Below are 22,953 nucleotides of genomic sequence, written 5' to 3'. Positions count from 1 at the left end.
AACTAAAGAAAAGCAAGAATGTAAAAATGGCAGGAATAGATGAAAAACAAAACAAATAATAAATGGTTGAAGCCAAAGAAAATGTCATTTTTTCTTTCTCAAGACTCTCTTTCCCTCCCTCAATCCAGACACTGGACAGAGGAAGTCTGAAAACGCTCAGGGTTTGCTGGGAAGACAGAGTACCTGATGTCTCAGATAAGGAACCGTATTTATGTTGCGCAGCATTGGGGAAAGTCATCCTGGACTCTGAAAAGAACTAAGAAAGTCAAGGTGACGTAAGGCGACTTAAAAAGGGGTCTGTGTGAACCTCCTGCAAATGAGAACAAAACACAACTTGTGTTGGGTTTCGGCAGTGATGGTGAGACTGTGTGTTGGGGGAAGGTTGTTTCCGCAGGAAGCACTGTACTTTTTTCCCTGGCCATTGTTTATGGTCGTTTATTCTGATCGGCAACAATGGGCGAAAATGGCATTTTGTTTTTCTTGGGGGAGGCTGATTATAAAAATTGTAGCGAGCTTGATGAAAGGGAGTGAGCAGCCGAGTTGGTGGGTTTACTGTAGTCCAGTGCTTCAGCAAGAGGGAGGCAGGGAGGGTCCACATCCTCTTCCTTTCAACATATCACCCACTAGGCACATGTCAGGGAGAGACGGAGTGCCCCGTCGTCTGTTACAATACACGAGTGCCTGAAAAGAGGTTTAATGAGTCTGAACTCTACACAACATTATGTAAACCTTCATTGTGATAACTAAGTTAGAACACAATGTTACACTGAACACATTTTACAAACTTGTGATGATATATAGTGTAAATATGCTTATGTGTTTTGTTTTAAATGGGTTGTTAAAAGGATGTTTATGTTTATTTAAGCCAAAAAGCTCTTCTAGTCAAGTTTTTCGATGCATTAAGTAAACACTAACAATTAAACTATTTTTACCTGTTTTTACTAAATGAGCACATAAAATAAAAGGGGACCATTAATTATTTAAATGCATATTTAAACACTTTTACAGACATTACAATATAAGTAATATACAGTATACAGTGGTGCCTTGTTATTCACAGCACGTTCTGAAAAATAACCTGCAATAGGCAAAATCTGCGAAGTAGTCAGCTTTTTTTTTTAAAAATAATTATAGATGTTTTAAGGCTGTAAAACCCTTCACTACACAGTTTATACGCTTTTATTATTAACATTCTCACACATTTCTCTCTTGTTTAAACACTCTCAAAGTTTAAAGTTTTGTAGAAAAATAAGTTCAGTATTATAGAATGAAACCAAAGATTAAAATCTCTTGGCAGGCGCAAACGTTCATCGCTGTCAGCAAAAAGTTCATAAAGCTTTTTAGCTTTTGTGCGGACAATGTTGGAATCCAGCGTAATGTTCATTTTCCTGCAGTCACTGATCCACAAAACCAGAAGACTCCGTTCTTAATAGGGGTCACACACTGGATGCACCATGCACATGACAGTTGGAAGTAACACACACAGGATGCGTATATTCGCATGTTATTTAAAATGCAATTATTCAGATGGCGCTCTGTGTGACAATGGTCTACAGCCAATTAGGACGCTGAAGACAATGCGCTATAAAAAATTTCAAAAGCATGTGAGATTGCACACAAAAAAAATCTATGAAACTGCGAGGCAGTGAAAGGTGAATTATAGCAAGGTGTTACAGTGAGGGACCACAGTATATACTTCTGATATGACTATAACATTCAGATTGATGTTCTATTATTAGTTATTATGAGATTAGCATTGGAGCTCAATGGTTAAAAAGTATTTATTTTTAAACATATAATTTTTTTACATTCGTAAATAAAGAAAACAATTATTTTAAATGTCAATAAAATTTGCAGTATTACCATGTTTAATATAAAAAGAGAATGTACGTCTTTTAAAAACATAAAAAATGTGGATTATTACACATTTGAGAATTAGCAACTCCTGTACATTTATGTAATAGACTCACTAGAAAAGCTTAGAAAATCTCAGAAGTCAAATAAATTGAAAAAATTATTCAAAAAGTTACCATTTATTTAAAAAGTTTTTAAAAATTATATATATATAAATATAAATATATTTATAGAAAATATTTAGAACAGTCTTGTATGTTTAATTTGAACAAGAAAAAATATTCATCCTAAAACATTAAATAAATGTTTAAAAAGCTTTTTATTTGTCAAATTTCACTCAAATATCAACATATTGTAACACCAATTATATTATTAAATTAATAGGCAGACTGATTGTATTTCTTGAAAAGTAATGCTTCAATTAAAAATCTGCATTTGCCCTGTATTTTTTTTACCCCAATTTGCAAATTTAAGGAATTTTGATTATTTACATTTAGAGTCTTTGTCATGTTAATGTATAAAAGAGAACTGTTACACACATATTATATGCTATATGAAATGCAAAAACTTTGATGCTCAATATCTCAAAATCATTTAGAATGCAGATAGAACCTTATAATTCCAAGGCGATGAAATAAACACAGGCTTGGTGAGCAAAAGAGCCTTTTTTAAAAAACATACAAAAAATCATACTGTTCTGAAACTTTTGACTGGCACTGTACATTGTTGACTTCCCACACAACCCAGTTCCAACCAGGATATTTTTCTAGCCTTTTAGTTTCCATTTATGGGGTGTTTTGTTCAAGTCCAATATCCATCTCCAAATAACTGAAAAATTAACATATGTTGTGTCATGCAGCAGGTTAGACAGACAAATTACTTATCACTGGAACCTTGTCATACCTTTTCTGGTTAGAAAACATGTACGACTAAAGAAAAAAAAAGGAATATATATCATTTGTCTTCTCTTATTTGAACCAGGCAAAATTAAGGTTAAATTCTGTAGCTAGGATGATGCTTAGCTTGACAAACCCTTGTCAAAATTTTTTTTAAATTTAGCAATATTTAAACTGTTATGCAACCTTAAATAAGGTCATGAGAAACTTGCTGTACTTAAGAAAACAAAGAAAATTCAGACTTTTAATGCGTCATAGAAAATGACAAATATTTAAGTTGGCAAGACTTAAAAATGAATGTGCTTTTTCAATAAACGGTGATAGCTTTACAAAGCTGACATTTACTTCTGACATTAAATGTAAATGTGTGATGTACAGTAGAAGTCAGAATTATTAGCCCTCCTGAATTATTAGCTGCCCTGTTTATTTTTTAGCCAATTTCTGTTTAACGGAGAGAAGACTTTTTCAACACATTTCTAAAAATAACAGTTTTAATAACTCATTTCTAATAACTGAATTATTTTATCTTTGCCATGATGACAGTAAATAATATTTGACTAGATAATTTTAAAGATACTGTACTAATATTCAGCTCAAAGTGACATTTAAAGGCTTAACTAGGTTAATTAGGCAAGTTAGGGTAATTAGGTACGTCATTGTATAACATATTGCTTAAGGGGGCTAATAATATTGACCTTAAAATGGCTTTTAAAAAATCAAAAACTGCTTTTATTCTAGCTGAAATAAAACAAATAAGACTTTAAAAAATATAATAGGAAATACTGTGAAAATTTCTTTGCTCTGTTAAACAATGCTTGTGAAATATTTTAAAAAAAGAAAAAAAAAATTCACAGGAGGGCGAATAATTCTGACTTCAACTGTCCATGCTAATAACAGTAATTGCAAGCCAAACAATGAAAGCAAACATAAGATTATTAATGTACTGTCAGACATGCGTATTAGCACATCCATCATCTACTTAAAAAAGAAACATGTAAACATTGACATTTGACTTCGTCGAACAATAACAAGCGTTGAAACACAATCAGATAAGATCACATTTATTTCCTCAGTGCAGATATACCAGAATATAAATATATTATTGACAGTTATTTTCTAAAACATGACATCATTACAAAATTTGCGGTACGCTACATCAGTACCTCAGCTACAGCCATACACACACCAGACGATGTTGATATGCTGAAGAAACAAGGAGAAGCTGATCAAGTTTCCTTCAGTCCAAATGTTGACCTTGCAGTGCTTTCATATCCTCAAGTGAAAAGTGTTCAGGAACGATAAGAAATGAAATACGATTTGGAATGCTTTAAGGTGAAAGGTGAAACAAAAAATTCTCCAGTTAATCAAATAAAAATCTGACCCACTTAGAAGGGCAAGATCATGAGCAATTCATTAAGGAGCCTGGCTCAGCAATTGAACAGATTGTTAAAAAGACACAAATAAATTCAATCAAGACAAGCTTTCGGAAGAGACTGCGCGTGTGTGTCTGTTTGTGCACGGAGCAGTGTGTTCCTCAGGGAGAAAACGCACACTGTTCCAGCTCAGCCCTCCATTTTCTGCGATGGCAGGGGCTGGTTGGGTCCTGCGTCCTAATATGGCACAGCAGAGAGCAAGTCATCTTGGGAGATTCTCTCCCTTGAGAGCGCTAGCCCTTGACTTTGATTTCAGGAACAGAGCAGTTTTCCCACAGGAAAGAAAAAAGCAGACTTTGGCATCAAAAAAACACACAAATAAGCCCTCTGGCATTAAAATATCCCAAAGGTCAAAATCTTTCAGCTTTTACGCATGGCAAACTTGACAAACTTTTACTCATGACAAAAGTACCATTGCCTATGAAGCACAACATGCAATGCCGACACCTGTTTGGGCAGTGTTAGAGTCTCAAAATTCACTCTTATTTCAAAACATACGTTGTACATTAAAACCAACTTACAATAACCTTCAGACAGAAACAAGTTTGCAGAAACAACATCTGAAAATAAGCAGAAACTCATGCTTCAAGATTCAGATTTTCATAACAATTATCCATCTACAAATTCAATATATTTTTTGTTGACCGATGAGAAAGCCCTCAGAATCAGTCTTAGTGAAAGTAACAAATGGATGGTTTGGAAAACTCAACCAATCCAAAAGTGGATGTTTTGGAAGTAGCTTTTCAAGCATGACCATCAAATACACCGTTTAATTTAATTCCTTCATGTAAATACAAGGAGTGTGTTTCTTACAATGAGGAGGAGGAAATCCAGAGCTCCAAGGGCATTATAAAGTCTAAATAGCAATCAAGACGAATGCTAAAAACTAGTTCTTGGAATAGACATGCGCCTTTGTTCTGTTTAAAGCGCATACACATCCATGCACGTGTGTGCACACACATGGTCATGTGCGATCAATAAAGGGATGGACGGTTTAATGGCTAAACTGAGATACGCAAATTCCTTCAGCTCTGGTTTAAAAACAGCCTATGGCCAGAGGCAACAAGATCAAGATGTACATTTGAACAAACAACTCGGGACACTTGAGGAAAGAAAATACAAGCCCTTTTTCTATTGTGTGCAATATGTTTTCTATCACTATCCAGCTCTCTCTAGTGAGTGGAAGTATTGCACAGCAACCTGCCATGATACGGCAGTTTTAGACTTTACGCATCATCTATCAAAAGTTTGACCATACACTCGAAGAAAGACTTTTGAAGTCATAAGACACTTCTTCACATCACAGTTTTACAATTATCAAAGCAAGTCTATAGGCAATTCAGTCATTAATCAAAGTGACATAGCATACAACTAGATCTGACAGTCAAAGTACTGTTTTTGTGATCAAATTAGAGCATGGCGTAATACAAAAAGAAGAATTTGGGAATATGCCATTATATATATAACCCACTCTGATGGAAAACATTCTCTTAAAACAATTTAAGAGAAGGTAAAGGTCATAAATATCATTTCATTAAATATAAAGAGGAATGCAGACTGTTTTTATAGAATAAACGCCCTACTACAAAGAAGTAATCCATTCAGCAAGTATTTTCAATCTCAATATATTTTGTAGCTTCTGTATATATATATACACATATATATTAAAAAAAATAATTCAATCAGAGTACACCAATAAATATTGTTACTTTGGTCAACTATAAGGACAAAGCTATCTGCATAAGAAACCATTAACAGTACCGTCCAAATGAGTGTATTTATAATCAGTCACAGCATGAAAATAAAAACCACAAATAACAATTTTCTTGGCACCTCCACATATGAATTATGTACAGAATCTGTGTCCGAGGCTTCTTAAATATTTCATTAAGATAAATAGTACAGCGCAGAAAGATGCAGTTGATCAACTTTTCCAAATGTGGCAAATCTTCCATATAAATCTGACCTCAGATATCATTATTCAGTAGATTTTCCTCTGACTTACAATTTTTGCACATTAAATGTTCTAATGCACCTGGAGTTCAATCTTTTTAGTTCTTGCCCACATCAGCAAACTTTACCACTGCAGCATTGTTCATCTTAAGGGTCCGTTGACAGAATTAACATCTGTTATGGTCATGTGTTACAGTATTGTGCTTAATTGCATTATTTAATATTTTCAGTGTCATTGTGCGTTTGAAAAATGTGTTAGAACAGATGTTCCACATTCCCCTTAACTATTCATCCACTAAAACACACTGTAACTTGTGGAAACAAGCCAAGCAAGGCAAGAGTTACACAGGGTTGACACTTCAGGGCATAGGGCAAATCCAAGAATCCATATGTCCAATCAAACTAAAATCCAAGTTGAATCCGACCAAATTCTCCAAGATGTTGAACAGATTTTTCAGAATGACTTGCAGGACAGTTGGAATATGTAATAAGAGTTGATGCGTTTCAGCAAGGAAGTTTGTCTCCAGTGTGATCAAAGGTTAAAAAGGAGTCAGGCAAAATAGCCAGTCTGTTTGCAGTTGTATATCTGCATTTTTTGAGGATGATGTCCTCTGACTGGAGGCATAGTTATGTAATTCCTTCATGGCTTAAAATAAGCAGAAAATGGGAAGACTATAAAATTGTGGCATTGCTTTAGGGTTAGAGAGAATCTCCACTCTTTAGAAAAAGGGATTTTGCAAAAAATTCCAATTGTGATTGCTGAAGGTCAAGACTTATCGTTGATTCCTAGACTTCATAAATTATTCTTTGAAAATTTGAGGCAAGATTTAGATATTACTAGTAAAAATGGGTAATGTGTCCCATGTATCCACTGTTACTAATGGTTTTCATTGTAATTCTCTGCCTAAAAGGTCATTTTAAAAGATTGTCTGATCTGTAATATTTAGAGTTTCTTGATCAGCCTAAGAGACCTTTTTTGCTGTTGTTCCTACATTTAAACAAATGTGAGCCAGTAAACAGGAGAAAAAGAGACAATTTGTTCTCACTGTGTTGACCACATGATTAGTACTAAAAGTCGACACTCACCAAAGGCTGATCAGATTTCCACAAAGTCTACAAGATCAGCTAGCTGAAGTTACTGAAAGAGCTTGTCCTCTTTAAGATGACAGTTGTGGATCAGACAGCGTAATTCAGTGTTTGCTTTATGCAACCAATGTGATGTACATTTTGCATACAAACTACTGAATGCAGTCTAAGACTTTTGCAATGGCAATCCAGTCTGAAAGAATGAGATTTCATCCTATCCACATTGCTTAACTTATCAACGTAGCAAAAACTGCTACAAATGGCATATCCACAAATGCCAATGCAAACACCATTCTCTTAAAGCTGTCTACTTAATATCTAATGACCAAGGGTCCATTTTTTCCTGCTGGGTAATCCTGCAACTATAGAAACAGGCTAACAAACTTTTGTCATTTTGCCTCTATCAAACCCAGGACGTGCAAAGATACTGAACTATTTTTTCAGTATTTGCTTCTAACCAGACAAGATCCTTGACAAGAATATCAAGCTCACTATTTTGCCAAAAATGATTTTACACATGGCAAGCAGGGTGTAAAGGGGCTGGTGGCTCTCCTAGGGGTTTCTTGTTGTCGGTACGTTGCAGGCAAAGAAGGCAGAGTCTTTTGAGGCCTTTCCGGAAGGCGCTGTTAGACAGGCTGTAGATGAGACAGTTGCAAAAACTATTGCTAATGGCCAGCCATGTGGTCAGGAAAGAAGCAATGGCATGGTGGTATATCCCTGCGCTCTCCAGTAAAAAGTAAATGATGTAGGGTAACCAGAGGAGGTAGAACACACTGGTGATACGGAAGAGCACGGTGGCATAGCGTTTGTCAGTGCAGGCTTGCTCACCTGGCTCAGGATCCTGTGGGCCAAAGCGAGCTCTCCGCTCACTGATCTGTCGAGTGTGTTGCCGACAAATCCGAAAGATATGGGCATAGGTGAAACAAACTGTAAAAGCAGCTGGTGCATAGAGGGCCGCAACAATAAATGCAGTAAAAATAGGTTGGGTGTCCCAGGAAGAGCACCATTTAAATACATCTCCATGGTATCCTGGCTTGCCCCAACCAAAAAAAGAGGGTAAAAAGATGAGTGATGAGTACAGCCAAATAAGGATAATGCAAGTGCGAAGACGGCAGGGTGTGACAAGAGCTGTGTAGGAAAGAGGTCGTGTGATGGCAACATATCGGTCAATACTAACGCATGCCAGAGAGGCCATGGAGACGCTCTTCAACACAGAGACCATGTAGCTAAAGACCATGCAGGTGAGTCTCTCATTCAAACCCTCCAGATGGTGCAGGAGGGAAAGGGAGGGGATAAGACAACTAACCCCAACCAGGAAGTCTGCATATGCCATGGTCTGTATAAAAGAGCTAGTGGTATGGTGACTGAGTAGCGGGGCACAGTGGAACACAAAGATAACCACCAGGTTTCCAGAGATGATGAGCACTGTCAAGAAAAGAATAACAGCAACTTCAAGTAGGCAGGTGTTAAAAATCTGAGAGTAGCCAATGTTCAGCAGGCAGAAGGGTTCTGTGGTATAGTTCAGCTCAGTTGCATTCATCTTGTTCAGGGTGCGCTTGGGCGCACAATTAGGGTGCTAGCTCCTTGGGGGCCTAGCTCAGCAAAGGCTTCCCAGAGTACAACTGCCCCTGTTAGATATGGGGGAGGTGTCCGTGCCAGGTGCCATCCATATCAGCAGCAACGAGCCACTAGTCTTCTGTGCCCACAGCAATCCTTTCACTAAAACACACACAAGCAGCTATAGTATTCCAGGGAGAATCACTTAATGAGTAAAACACTATATCTGTTTCAGGCGGCAGGTGGTAACTGTAACTTCAATTCCATGTAAAATCCAAGCAGTACCCCCTCTTTTATCAGTCCCCCACCTTTATGGGGAGCAGCACAGCTGTGCTTCAGCAGGACAGGCAGCTGCCGGCACAGGACGTTCAGAAACAAAAATGAAAAAAAAAAAAATGAAAAAAAAAACATAGGAAGCCAAAATCCTTGCCACTCCGATCACAGACGTCCCAGTTGCTCGCAAACAGTTATTTGTCCAAAGAATCACACACAAAAAACAGACACAGGATATACCTCACAAACTGTTTCTTTCCTACAAATCCCAAAAGAATGCAATCCAGAGTCTTCTCTGCAACTTCATTTGTCAGTCGAATGAAGAGTGGGGAATCTCTTCAGCACGTGCCGGGCTCCCAGCTCCCTCACATCAATGTGGAGGAAGTCTGTGTGATCAAGGATAAAGGAACAGCAAGTGGTGACTGGCATTTCATATGCAGAAGGGGCTCTCCAAAGAGGAGCCAGCATCTGGAATGTAAATGAGAAATAGAATGGTGTGATGCAGAAAGCAGCCTCTCTCGCTCTGTGGCACTGATGCACCCTCACTCCTTCCTTGCCTCTCTCCCTCCCTCTCTCTGCTGCAGCAGGAGCACACAAACTCCTCCCACCCTTGGCTCTAGCCAGTAAGCAGATGTCGAAGCACGAGCACAGAGAGGCATCCCCTTTCCTTGTCAATCCATAAAGTCCTTCATCCCGCACATACCCACCTATTAATCTCTCACAAACACAAAATTACATTACCTTCAGACTGTTAGACTCCCTCAAGGATGCAGTCTGTCTAATGTAAAACTAAAATTACTTGCTCTATCCTTGCTTTTCCTTTTATTCCCATCGCAATTCCAACATAGCATCCCTCCCACGCACACTCCCTTTCTCTCGCCTATGCGGACACATGCTAAAAAACTACAGGTCAGAATACAGCCATTTTACAAAATCACAGAAAAAAAACAACTAGATGCACTTTTTATTAGAACAAGTAAAACTATTTATTATGTTATACTATATATAATACTGATTTTAGTGTTTGCCATTAAGGTTGATGAACACCTAAGCAATAATGTTTCTGTGGCATGATTTGTGCCAGTCTGAATTTGATGAATTGGCTATGAAGAAATACTAAACCATTTGTGTTTTCTTAATACAAACACCTGTTTCTATTTATTCATACTTGTCAGTCTCTATTCTCTGTCACCTCTGTAATATTAAAACCACAGCACCCCTTCAATCTCCTTTCATTCTGTCACTGACTGCCAGAATCTGCAAACACACAGTCCCCACTTTCATGCTTTCCTCTGCCAAGCACACAAGGGGCTAAAAATAGGCTTGACTTGAAAGGTGGGGAGCAGACGACATGGTCTCATCCATTAGGAGGCGGACAATGAAGAGAAAGGAAGAAATATAAAAGAATGAAAGAGCTCAATGCATGAGATCAAGTGAGTTGGCAAGATGAAAAAAGACAGACCCTTAGACTACCTACATTGATTGTTCTGAAGTAGGGTTGTCACGATATTGGAATTCGATACCAGTCGGTACTGAAATTTTTAAAACGCCCATTTCCTGTGAACATTTAAGCCCTATTGAGCGTGTTCTTTAAGATGGCTGATTTGCAATTGTTCACATGCTCAACAGAAATGACTGTGATTGTTTGCACCAACAGCCTAGTGGTTAGTGCGTCGACATATAGCACCCGGTGACCCAAGTTCGATTCCTGGCTCGAGGTCGTTTGCCTCTCTCTGCTCCCCATACTTTCCTGTATTTAAATTTCCACTGTCCTGTCACTAAAGGTAAAAACCCCTAAAAAATAATAAAATTTAAAAAAAAGAAAGAAATGACTGTGACTAGCTGTGAAAGTCATCGGTTCACTGAACTCACCGCTGTTTACTGAGTGTAACCAAGGCAAGGCAAGGCAAGTGGAATTGGCCAGGCAACTGGAGCATTTCAAAGTCAGCTCGATCAGCTGGTTTGTCTATAAGCTGACATACGAGCAATCAGAAAAATTTTGTACCAATTGGTATGGAATTCCAGTATCGTGACAGCCCTATTCTTAAGAACCACTTAAACAGTCCCTGAACTGATGCAGAACATCAACTCAAAAACATACAGGCTATAACGCAATTTGATTGTGACCTAGAACCATGTAATCCACCATTTAACCTTTATATTTTAATTTCTGGACTTATTATTTATATATCCAAAGTATTATTTTTTGAAGCTATTTGCTATTTCTTTGTGTTCTAATTCTTTATAGCTCAATGCAGTTCACTGACCACATAACCTCAGGTACTGCAAACACTTTTGTACTGACAAGAACAAACTGCACTTCTATATCCTCACAGCTTTGTTTTCGTAAGTGTTGAATAAAACGGCCTGTCAACTGTGACTTAAGGGACTATAGTCAAAGATAAGTGACAAGCTTGTAGTGATGGAACCTCACAGTGAAGCGAAGGTGTGAGCCAAGATCAGCCTGACTCAGCTACTTGGTGAAAACACAGCAAACACAACAGCACATACTCATCCCTTCATAGAGTGACACAGCACCTTTACATCAATAGTCAGCCAAACCCTCAGACCCACAAACCTGTACATTGCCGCAGCAGAGAAGAGCCAGTCTCGAACCGTATAGACCACCCACAGTCTTTCTCCATAAACCCTGCACAATCCCCTGGGTCTAGACTATTCAGCGTGACATTAACCCCACTGAGAAGCAGCCCTATTTTTGTACAGACAAGTATGCTACTATTTGCTGTATAAAAGGTCTTCTATTGAAAGCAATCAAGCTGAAGACTATCTGTTCCCTATTTTGTTAAGTCACGGCTGGCGCTCAGATGCATATTTATTGTGGCGTGTTTAGAATGCCGAGACTTGAAGCGAGAGAAGGTGCTGCAGACTAACAGGCCAGGCTTTGTGTTAGTCGTTTGTTTTTATTCACCACATGGGGTGGTGTGTGAGGGGTGTCTAGAGAAATCTGTGTGTATGTCTGACCTCTGCGTCTGTGTTTACGGACAGGGGAACATCTGGTAATAGTATGAGCCAAAGAAATGCAGCCCGACAAGCATGCTCGGCTGCGCAGATGGGTGCAGATTGAAACAGCGCTCCAAAATCTGGTGTTTGTTACCATGTCGATTGCAGACGATCTAATTAAATATACTTTTTCCATTAACGAAAATAGAATGAGAGCCATGCGGATGGGGATTGACTGTAAATGTAGGCTCCTTGCCAGTCTGCTATGAATTATTGACTTCATATTTTCAGTGGTGACATTGGAAATCCAATCATGTAAGCATCTGTTGTTACAAGGTATTTGGACAAACATAAGGCATGAGTCTTTGCTGGCCCACCTTACGATGCTCTTTCAGTTGGAGAATCAGAGGAAAGCAAAATTCAAAGAACAACCTGGTGTAATGTTATTTCAAACAAAAATCAGGCCAAAATGATGTTCGTTTTAGAGGATTGAAACAGCTTGTCCAAGCAAACTTTAAATAATGCTAATCTTCAATGAATCATCAATTTAACTGCATCCCAATCATCACAAATACTGCAGAAGACCTATTGGACCCAAGATTCTCACAGAATCTGTCAAATTTGGTGAAGGAAAAATCATGGTTTGGGGTTACATTCAGTATGGGCGTACGAGAGATCTGCAGAGTGGATGGCAACATCAACAATCTGAGGTATTAAGACATTTGTGCTGCCCGTTAGGTTACAAAACCACAGAGAAGAGGGCAGATTTCTTCAGCAGGATAGCGCTCCTTCTCATACTTCAACTTCCACATCAAAGTTCCTGAAAGCAAAAAAGGTCAATATGCTCCAGGATTGGCCAGCCCAGTCACCACATATGAACATTATTGAGCAAGTCTGGGGAAGATGAAGGAGGCATTGAAGATGAATCCAAAGAATCTTGATGAACTCTGGGAGTTCCTGCAAAAACGCTTTCTTTACCATCCAGATGACTTGATTTATAAGTCATTTTAATCATTGCAGAGATGTATGGATGCAGTCCTCCAAGCTCATGGGAGTCATACACAATATTAATTCTTTTTCCTCTGCACCATGACTTTATATTCTATACTGTACATTATTTCTGTTAAGTGGAAAGACTTTTGTCTAAGCAAAGTGAGACTTTACAGACCTAGTTTCGTATTTAAAATCACGGCAATGCTCATATTTTAGCTCTTTCAGTTGGAGAATCAGGAAAACTAATTCAAAGAACAACCTGGTATAATGTTATTTCAAACAAAATCAGACCAAACTGAAGTTCATTTTAGAGAATGGAAACAGCTTGTCCAAGAAAACTTTAAATAATGCTAATCAAACTTAAATAATGCTTTTTAACACTGGAACTATACCAGAATTCTACTAGAATTACCATAGCGGTCATTCTGACTGTTGTCATGCAAGACATCACACTGTCATGTCATATTACATTCAAAGCTTCTATTAAGATATTAAATTAAGCTTTGAATGTCTGTCATCATATTTAATTATGCCATTTGGTAATACATCCTATAAGATGTACAGTTAGGCTACGTTAGACCAACCGTGAATGTCAGCGACTCATTTTCACTTGCTCAAGCAGGGGAGAAGGCTTTTCGTGCACTGAATATGGTTGTTTGAAAGACATATGTGAAGTAAAGTTGTGTTTTGCCAATAGACAATTCAGATTTTGTAAGCTGGAAGTTGCTAGGCAACAGAGGCACACATATTTAAAGTCACAAGAAAAAATAGCAGACAATTGGAATGCATGCAGTCCATTTTGACTGCTTTGGTAGTTCAAACGTTATGGTAGAAGAAATATTCATAACTCCTTTGTGTTTTTGTAATTTTAAAAATACCAATTTTAGAAGAAAATATACACATATTTAGTAAAAGTCAGGGAATTATAAATATCCATTTTATTTCAAACAATGTTATTAAATTGCTGACATTAAAAATGCTCAAAATGACCGCCTTTGTAGTTCTAGTGTTAAAACATAAGCTAAATTCACCAAATTATTTTGATCACCCAAACACAAAAGTGACTTTAAAGTTACTACTATAATAAAAATAAACTAGCTAATTGGCTTTAAAGTGTAAATATGTCACATTTATTGTCCAGTAACACATATTACAAAAAAAAATGTCTATTTAAACCATAATCATAGTGCTGTGTCTATTTGGTGTGCATACACGTGACGACACCTGTCCACTAGAGTTTTTACAGAAACTCACATACTGCACATGCACCCTTGACAGCAGAACAGAAGGAGAACATACCATTTAATGTACGAAGGATAACAGCTCCTCTCAAACACATTAAACTGCACAAACATCCTGTCTGTCAGCAGTACTTCAAGCTCAGGTCAAGCAGCTTCAAACTATACATGTTAACTATGTTATTCTGAAGCCTTTGATATAAAGCAAAAGCACTCTGTCCTCTACTATTTTTCAGATCCGCTTGTATCAAATTATTTTGTGTTGATTTAACACTATTGCCTCATGCCAATTAGTTAATATAAGTATAGTACATATTTAAAATAACAGACAGCCCTTGAAAAAAATAAAAAGGTGCTTTGAGTATAATGTGGTCTAATAAATTATCAATTATTCATATACTACACTTTTTTCTTTCAGTGGAAGGAAACACACATACCTCAAAACATCACTAATTCTGAGTGTCCCTCACACAGGTGAGTGGGCTTGACAAACCACCTGTAGAAAACACTTTTTCATCACTCTGCCACTTTAACCAACACTCGCACCAGTTTTTACACATTTGCACCAGACACATTCTAATTCTGCATTCACACCAGATGTGGAGAAAGCATAAAGCACAAGTGATTTACATGTTAAGTCAATGCAAAGGCACGAATAGACATCCTGCGGCACGATTCGCGCAAATGAAGCTGCACGAGTTGAGCATTTTGCACACTTGACCCACTAACGTATGAATCGCTCACTTCAGCAGACATTCGCGCCACGTTCACCAATCAGCAGCCTTTTTTTTGTAGGGGGCATGATTATGATGTAGCGCCTGTTGTTGGTGTCCCGAGGGAAAATCCTCTTGCCGACACCGGACAACAGCTCATTTCAGAACCACCGCTGAAAGCTTCCATCATCCAGGTATAGTTTTTGGAGTTGACGAACTCACAGAGCTGGGTGCACCTCTAAAAGTATCTAGTGAGCTCAAACACGGCGCCGAGCAAATTTACGCTGTTTATCAGCCGTTCTAAAGAACATAAACACAGCTATTTTCTCAATAAAATCCATGTTAGCCATTAACAACAAAACTAGAGTCACCGGGCAGACAGCCACCCTGCCCATGGCGTGAATCAGCATCTATTGTGGTGAATTTGACGCGCAAATGAAGCGAGTATACTCAAAATGTTCAGGTGTGCAGATAACATGATTTATCCAAGTGTTCCACATCTGGTGTGAACACAGCATCACAATTACTCCATATAAAAAAACATTGTGCATTTATAAAGTGTGCTTCACAGGTGAGTAGGCTTGACAAACCACCTGTAGAAACTCTGATCTTTCTCTCTCTTTAAAAAAAAAAGAATCTCTGAGCACTAACAGTTGCTTTGTATAATTTGAACTTCTTGTTGTGTATTGCATCTAGGGTTGGGCGATGTCGACCAATTTGGCATTGTACGATGTCTAATGTGAAACATCGCGATGGACGATGGCATCGTCATTGTAGGCGGCGGCGAATTAATTATTTATGAATAATTAATTAATTCATACCGAATTAATTATTTGTAGCCAACCGTTTCAACTACCTGACCCGCATGGTCTTTGTTTTACTCATAAGCAAATCATAAATAAATAAAGATAAGTTACACACAAATTACCACCTGTCAATCGCTTTTTCTGCAAGACTCTGGCATGAATAGGCAGAGTGATCTGTGTCGTTATAATGACGTCGACAAAATTGGTTGGTAAAAAAAGGTGGACAACCAACAGGAACCAACCAACTCTGAGGTTTTCGCTAAAATGATCAAGTACAAGTGTGATTAAAGATTTAAACCAGGTGTATTGACGCTGTGACACGTTTCCTGATAGATTCAAAAGACCGAAGAGTCGTTAGACAGAGACAAGATGAATTAAATATCACGTTTAACAACTATAGTGAGATGCGATCCAGCAGTACATCCTTGTTAAACTGTCCGATGTGCACTGCTCTTCTGGGGTTTTGCACTCAAAGCACCCGCTGACTGCCTGGAGCTTAGATGTGTGCATTCACTGCAGCGCATGCCAGAGTGTGTGTGTGTGGTCCCGTGATGTGCGTTTTCAGCAGTATAGTGAGGATGGAGAGCTGTTCAGAAACGCTAGGTAAAACACAGTGTGTATGTGGATAATTTTCATTATAAAATGCCATTTTAAAACTAAGACGTATTAATGTAAACGGGGCCTAAGTGTGTATTTTTCGCGAGTGGGTTGCTGCTGCGACGGGAGGATTGCAATGCCGGCTCAGCATCATGATTTCTATCCGCCATCGGCGATGGATGATGTCATCATCTATCGACCCAACCCTAATTGCCTCTTGTTGTTGAATTGCTGAATTCCTTGAATGCCAATTGTAAGTCGCTTCAGAAAAAAGCGTCCACTAAATGACTAAATGTAAATGTAACAAGATTTTTCCAAAGAGAGTGTTTGAGTTGTTTTTCTCCATACAAAGAAAGTTAACATAGACCCAAACAGCCAAAAAATTCACAAACAGTTAAAAATTGATTTTTATCCCCTCCAAACATCATCGTTTGTGTAATTTCACACACAAAAACCTGCTTTTTTTCATCAGCACTGGCACTGTGCTCTATAATAGCAGCCATCCCTTCCATGGCAACAAGCATAAATAAATGAAGTCATTGGGTCTTAAAAGAGTGGTAATACTTGAGTAGTACACGGAAAAGCTGAAGGCACTCAGTAAAACTAAATCAAGCTTGTCATCGCTCAAGCCGTGGTGTTAAGACGTGTCCTGTATTTATGAGCCAGCCCTGGTGAAAATCAGCACCCGTCTTAATCCAGCCATTTGGCCCAGATATACCAGAGCGAGGCCTGTCTTTCAAAACATAGGAAACTCTATATTTCTCACTAAAATGTTTATGGGAAGTAGAGACAGACTGCTCCATCAATGTCACTTTGTTGCTTAACTGCCCTGAGCGCTGAGCTATAGAACAGCCAACCAGTTCCGTGATAACAACTCAAAATAGAAATGTGGGCCATTCAATGCGTCCATTGAATTACACACAATGGCAAAACTCTGAGAGCACGGCTATTCTTTGTGCGACACTTTTAAGAAATGAATCACCATGGTTCCCAGGCATAAAACCACAACACACACATAGAAAGCATCTGTTGTGTTTAAAAAAGCCCGGTTTAACGTATGTCATTTAAAAAACAATATCAGCTGCATATTTTGAATTGGCTAGAATGTTAACAAAGCACTCATTAATTACTTATTGCGCAATGTGAGAGGAAAGTGAGGCTTGTGGTTTAGTTTTCACTCAAAGCCTGTGAGGGATTATTGTAGGCCACTTCTAGCAGAGTGTGGAGCATTAGCAGGGCAGACGGTGAAAAGTGCATTCTGTGATAACTAGCTGAGTGGAAACAACACCTTTCGTCAAGGCATCGCTGTAAAGGCTGTCATGATTCAGCTTAGCGAAGGTACAGCTAAGACTTGAGGTGGTCTCATAATAGAGAATGCGAAAGGAACGGTAACCATGCTTCAAATAATACAGTGCATGTGACATATTGCATGTAGTAGAACATAAAAGTATAACAGTACACATATTTGTACAGAAAAGGTTTGCAGTGTTTCCATTATTAATGATATACACTCACTGGCCACTTTATTAGGTACACCTGTCCAACTGCTTATTAATGGAATTTTTCTAATCAGCCATCTCAATGCATTTAGGCATGTAGACATGGTCAAGATGGTCTGCTGCAGTTCAAACCGAGCATCAGAATGGGGAAGAAAGGTGATTTAAGTGACTTTGAACGTGGCATGGTTGTTTGCTGCTAGACGGGCTGGTCTGAGTATTTCAGAAACTGCTGATCTACTGGGATTTTCACGCACAACCATCTCTAGGGTTTACAGAGAATGGTCCGAAAAAGAGAAAATATCCAGTGAGTGGCAGTTCTGTGGGCGCAAATGCCTTGTTAATGCCAGAGGTCAGAGGAGAATGGCCAGACTGGTTACAGCTGATAGAAAGGCAACAGTAACTCAAATAAGCACTCGTTACAACCGAGGTGTGCAGAAGAGCATCTGTGAATGCACAACACGTTCAGCCTTGAGGCGGATGGGCTACAGCAGCAGAAGACCACACTGGGTGCCACTCCTGTCAGCTAAGAACAGGAAACTGAGGCTACAATTTGCACAGGCTCATCAAAATTGGACAATAGAAGATTGGGAAAAAACGTTGCCTGGTCTGATGAGTCTCAATTTCTGCTGCAATAATTCAGATGGTAGGGTCAGAATTTGGCATCAACAACATGAAAGCACGGATCCATCCTGCCTCCTATCAACGGTTCAGGCTTGTGGTGGTAGTGGTGTAATAGTTTACACTTCGGGCCTATAGGTACTAACTGAGCAACAGCCTACCTGAGTATTGTTGCTGACCATGTCCATCCCTTTATGACCACAGTTTACCCATCATCTGCTGATAATGCACCATGTCATAAAGCGTGAATCATCTCAGATTGGTTTCTTGAAAATGACTTTGAGTTCACTGTACTCAAATGGCCTCCACTGTCACCAGACTCAATCCAATAGAACACCTTTTGGATGTAGAGGAACTGGAGATTTGCATCATGGATGTGCAGCCAACTGCCTGAAGCTACCATGTCAATATGATTCAGGTGTGTTTGAATAGGAAGAGGTTGAAATGTGTACAGTTGGTGTGCCTTCAAGAAACAGGGGGGGGGGGGGGGGGGAAGCTGCAACTTGGTTAAAATATAACATTTTATACATTGTTCAATGCATTATCATAAAATTTGCATCACGACACAGATACCCTTGCCTAAAATATCTGTTTAATGGATTATATGCAACACCCTTAAAATGAAAGGGGAAATTACCTCTTAAGTGTCATAAAAGAAAAACTTAAGGTTAAGCTCTATCCAACCTGGCAGTGCAGGTCCTGGCAGATAGATACAAATTTTAATGTCTCAAAAATTATGAAAAACAAAATCTCTATCAATGATTTAAACTATAACAACTAATTATTATTATAAACAAACTTTTATTATAAACCATATACTTCAGCCTCCACATCAAAGTTCCTGAAAGCAAAGAAGGTCAAGGTGCTCCAGGATTGGCCAGCCCAGTAACCAGACATGAAAATTATTGAGCAAGTGTGGGGTAAGATGAAGGAGGAGGCATTGAAGATGAATCCAAAGATTCTTGATGAGTCCTGCAAGAATGTTTTCTTTGCCATAGCAGAGTCATAGCAGAGATGTATGGGTGCAGTCCTCCAAGCTCATGGGAGTCAAACACAATTTTAATTCTTTTTCCTCTGCATCATGACTTTAGATTCTACTTTAGACACATTATTTCTGTTAAAAGCAAAGTCAGACCTTACTGTCCTAACTAAATGATTAATTAGGCTAATGCCTAAATAAGGGCATGATCATATTATATTTTGGTAAAATAAGCAAAACCTAGAGGTATTTGCCTTTCATATAAGCCTCTTCTGATACCAAACGACCAACTAGAAGTGAAGTTACTATTTGTTGCTCAATCGGATAGGCAACAAGACTTTTGTCAGGGGGTGTATATATAGGCTTAGGTTATAAACAAAATATATATACACATTGAAGGGGGGGCTAATAATTCTGACTTCAGCTGTGTGTGTTTATATATATATATATATATATATATATATATATATATATATATATATATATATATATATATATATATATATATATATATATATATATATTTTTTTTTTTTTTTTCTTCTGGAGAAAGTCCTAATTGTTTTAGTTTGGCTAGAATAAAAGCAGTTTTTAATTTTTAAAAACCATTTTAAGGTCAAAATTATTAGCCCCTTTAAGCTATTTTTTTTTGATAGTCTACAGAACAAACCATCGTTATACAATAACTTGCCTAATTACCCTAACCTGCCTAGTTAACCTATTTAATCTAGTTAAGCCTTTAAATGTCACTTTAAGCTGTAAAGAAGTGTCTTGAAAAATATCTAGTCAAATATTATTTACTGTCATCATGGCAAAGATAAAATAAATCAGTTATTAGAAATGAGTTATTAAAACTATTATGTTTAGAAATGTGTTGAAGAAATCTTCTCTCCGTTAAAACAGACATTGGGGAAACAATAAACAGGGGGGCTAATAATTCTGACTTCAACTGTGTTGTATGTGTATGTATATATATATATTATATATATATAATATATATATATATATATATATATATATATATATATATATATATATATATATATAATCATATATTATCACTATATTATCATATTATTATTATAAATTCTTGTCAAAAAATAAGAGAAAAACTAACCACATCTTCGATATTAGTTTGTCTATCCTAGATGCTTTGAATTCCTAAAGGTGAGGAAGGTCAGATCAGTTTTGAGCTTAATATATGTAATATAACAAGTCCACAGCTGCATACACTTCTAGACAGATGGGAAAAGTTTTTAGGATTGGCACACTGTAAATGAAAATGATTATTTTTTTCTAAGAAGCTGGTGATGTCTTCTAAGTAAAACACTCTTGACTTAAATGTTGCCACACTGCTGAATTCAATCATCTAGAGGAAACTCCAAACCATCCCAAATTTTCTCACGCACAAAGAAATCTTAGAGAATTGAGAGTATTCATTCAACTAACTGCAACAAAATGGTGCTCTTGTTGTGACCAATTCTTTCTGAACACAAATGATAACTTTGGATCAATTTCATAAACATGTTCAGGTCTTCAGAGTTGCTAGTAATTTTCATTGATATTATTTACAGTGACACCATACTGTTCTCATTTCATTTAATGACAGCCTGTGTACAAAACACACAAAACTTAGTCATAATAGTGATGAATGATGAATGTTGGAAAATAAATTAGAAGTGATACAAAAGTGGGTCTGTTCACCTCGGTAAGGCATAAGAAATATAGCTATACATGCAGGAGTGGCTCAGCGTGGCTGTTGTCCTAACAATCTCACACACATTCAGTGTGTACATTGGGTTTATTTGGACTTTGGGGTGGGTGGGAGAGAGGAACATCTTGTGGCCACCTGGGACCTCAAGTGCTGCGGGATGTTTTCTTTACATAATGACAGCTGACATGGACATGCCCAGTGAAATCGCTGCAAGAATGTAGCCTAAAAAAGGCGGCAAGGCATCCTTTGCCCACTAAATATGGCAGTTTTATGGATGATGCAAAAAGTCAGAGATGTTTTGTATAAATAAAGTCAAACTGCACAAACTTCTATTTTTTTAATTGCTATTTTTCAAAAAGAAAAGACATACATTGAACTATGATTTACACTACAACTAACTATTATAAACAAAATAAAATATATATTTAACATAAATAACATATTTGAAATATAATATGTGCAGATAGCCTGTAGGTCGGTGTAAAATAGTTTTAAATAAAATATGCATTTGAAAACATTTATTAGACTCTCTATGAAATCTCTTTTATTTTTTCAAATATTTCCAGAGTGCTGTTTAATGGAGCAATATTTCCAACATATTTTAAACATAATAATTTTAATACCTAATGTCTAATAACTCATTTCAGTAACACTTATAATACTGCACACTATGAATCATTTATTAAGCATTAGCATCTAGTGAGTTCATTATTTGTTAAGCATTATCTCTACAATAATAAACATTAGTAAGCAGTTTATAACTGCAGCTACAAACGCTGTATTCTTGACTTATAACCACATTTATAATATGCTTAATAATTGTATTTTCATACTTTGTATGATTTATTTTTCATTACTAAATAAGTATTGCATTATTTACAAACCAGTTATTTAAGCATGGTGGTTTTAAAGATCACTCAGAATAAAACTGTTCAAATTAACATTCATATATCTTATTATTCAGGTGTACTAATAGTTAATTTGTATGTTAATAAATGCTTTATTAACTCAACTTCATCCAGTTTTGTGACCTAATCTAAAGTGAGGACTATTCATGCTTTATAAATCCCTTATAAATGACAATTAAAGACTTGGTATGAAATGAGCAATAATCTTTGCAGTTTTATCTAAAATGTAAAATTCCTGTGAAGTTTAAACTTTGCTGAATAACAGGAGTGTCAAAATACAATATAAAATTGGATAAAACAACAACATAATATAATAATATAATAATTAATAATATAATATAATAATTTAATAATAATACAATATAATAATTTACCAATATAATAGGATGCAATGTTTAAACTGTACAGTAATTTTATTTTAGACAAGGTTGCAGAGATTTATTTTTTATTTGATAAAGTTTCGTCTGTGTTTCTTCAAATTAACAGAAATGAATAAAGTCATTTATTTTCTTTTTTTTTCCTGTTTAGAATTTAACTGAGCCTTTAATTGTCATTTATAAGGGATTTATAAAGCATAAATAGTTCACTTTAGATTAGGTCACAAAACTGGATGAAGTTGAGTTAATAAAGCATTTATTAACTTACAAATTAACTATGAGTAAATGCCTGAATAATAAGATGTATGACTGTTAATTTGAATAGTTTATTAATCATTTACTGACTCATTCTGAGTGATCTTAAAAACCACCATGCTTAAATAACTGGTATTATTAAGCACATTATAAATGTGGTTGAAAGTCAAGAATACCACATTTCTATAGCTGCAAACTGCTTACTAACGTCTATTAATGTAGAGTTAATGCTTAACAAATAATG

General features: G+C 37.0%; 2 protein-coding genes across 3 annotated transcripts in view; both read right to left on the bottom strand.

The window, feature by feature from the left end:
* Positions 1-22,953, bottom strand: part of LOC130236497 (rab GTPase-activating protein 1) — a 158,178-nt gene that overhangs the window by 52,234 nt on the left and 82,991 nt on the right. The gene's annotated exons all lie outside the window — the stretch shown is intronic.
* Positions 3,796-9,574, bottom strand: LOC130236498 (probable G-protein coupled receptor 21). The gene has a single exon (XM_056467221.1). The coding sequence runs from the start codon at positions 8,760-8,762 to the stop codon at positions 7,734-7,736; it is 1,029 nt and encodes a 342-aa protein (XP_056323196.1). The 5' UTR covers positions 8,763-9,574; the 3' UTR covers positions 3,796-7,733.

This window comes from Danio aesculapii, chromosome 10 (genome assembly GCF_903798145.1).
Source record: "Danio aesculapii chromosome 10, fDanAes4.1, whole genome shotgun sequence".
Lineage (NCBI taxonomy): Eukaryota > Metazoa > Chordata > Actinopteri > Cypriniformes > Danionidae > Danio > Danio aesculapii.
Note: the sequence above shows the minus strand (reverse complement) of the source record. Positions and strands in the feature narration are given on the sequence as shown.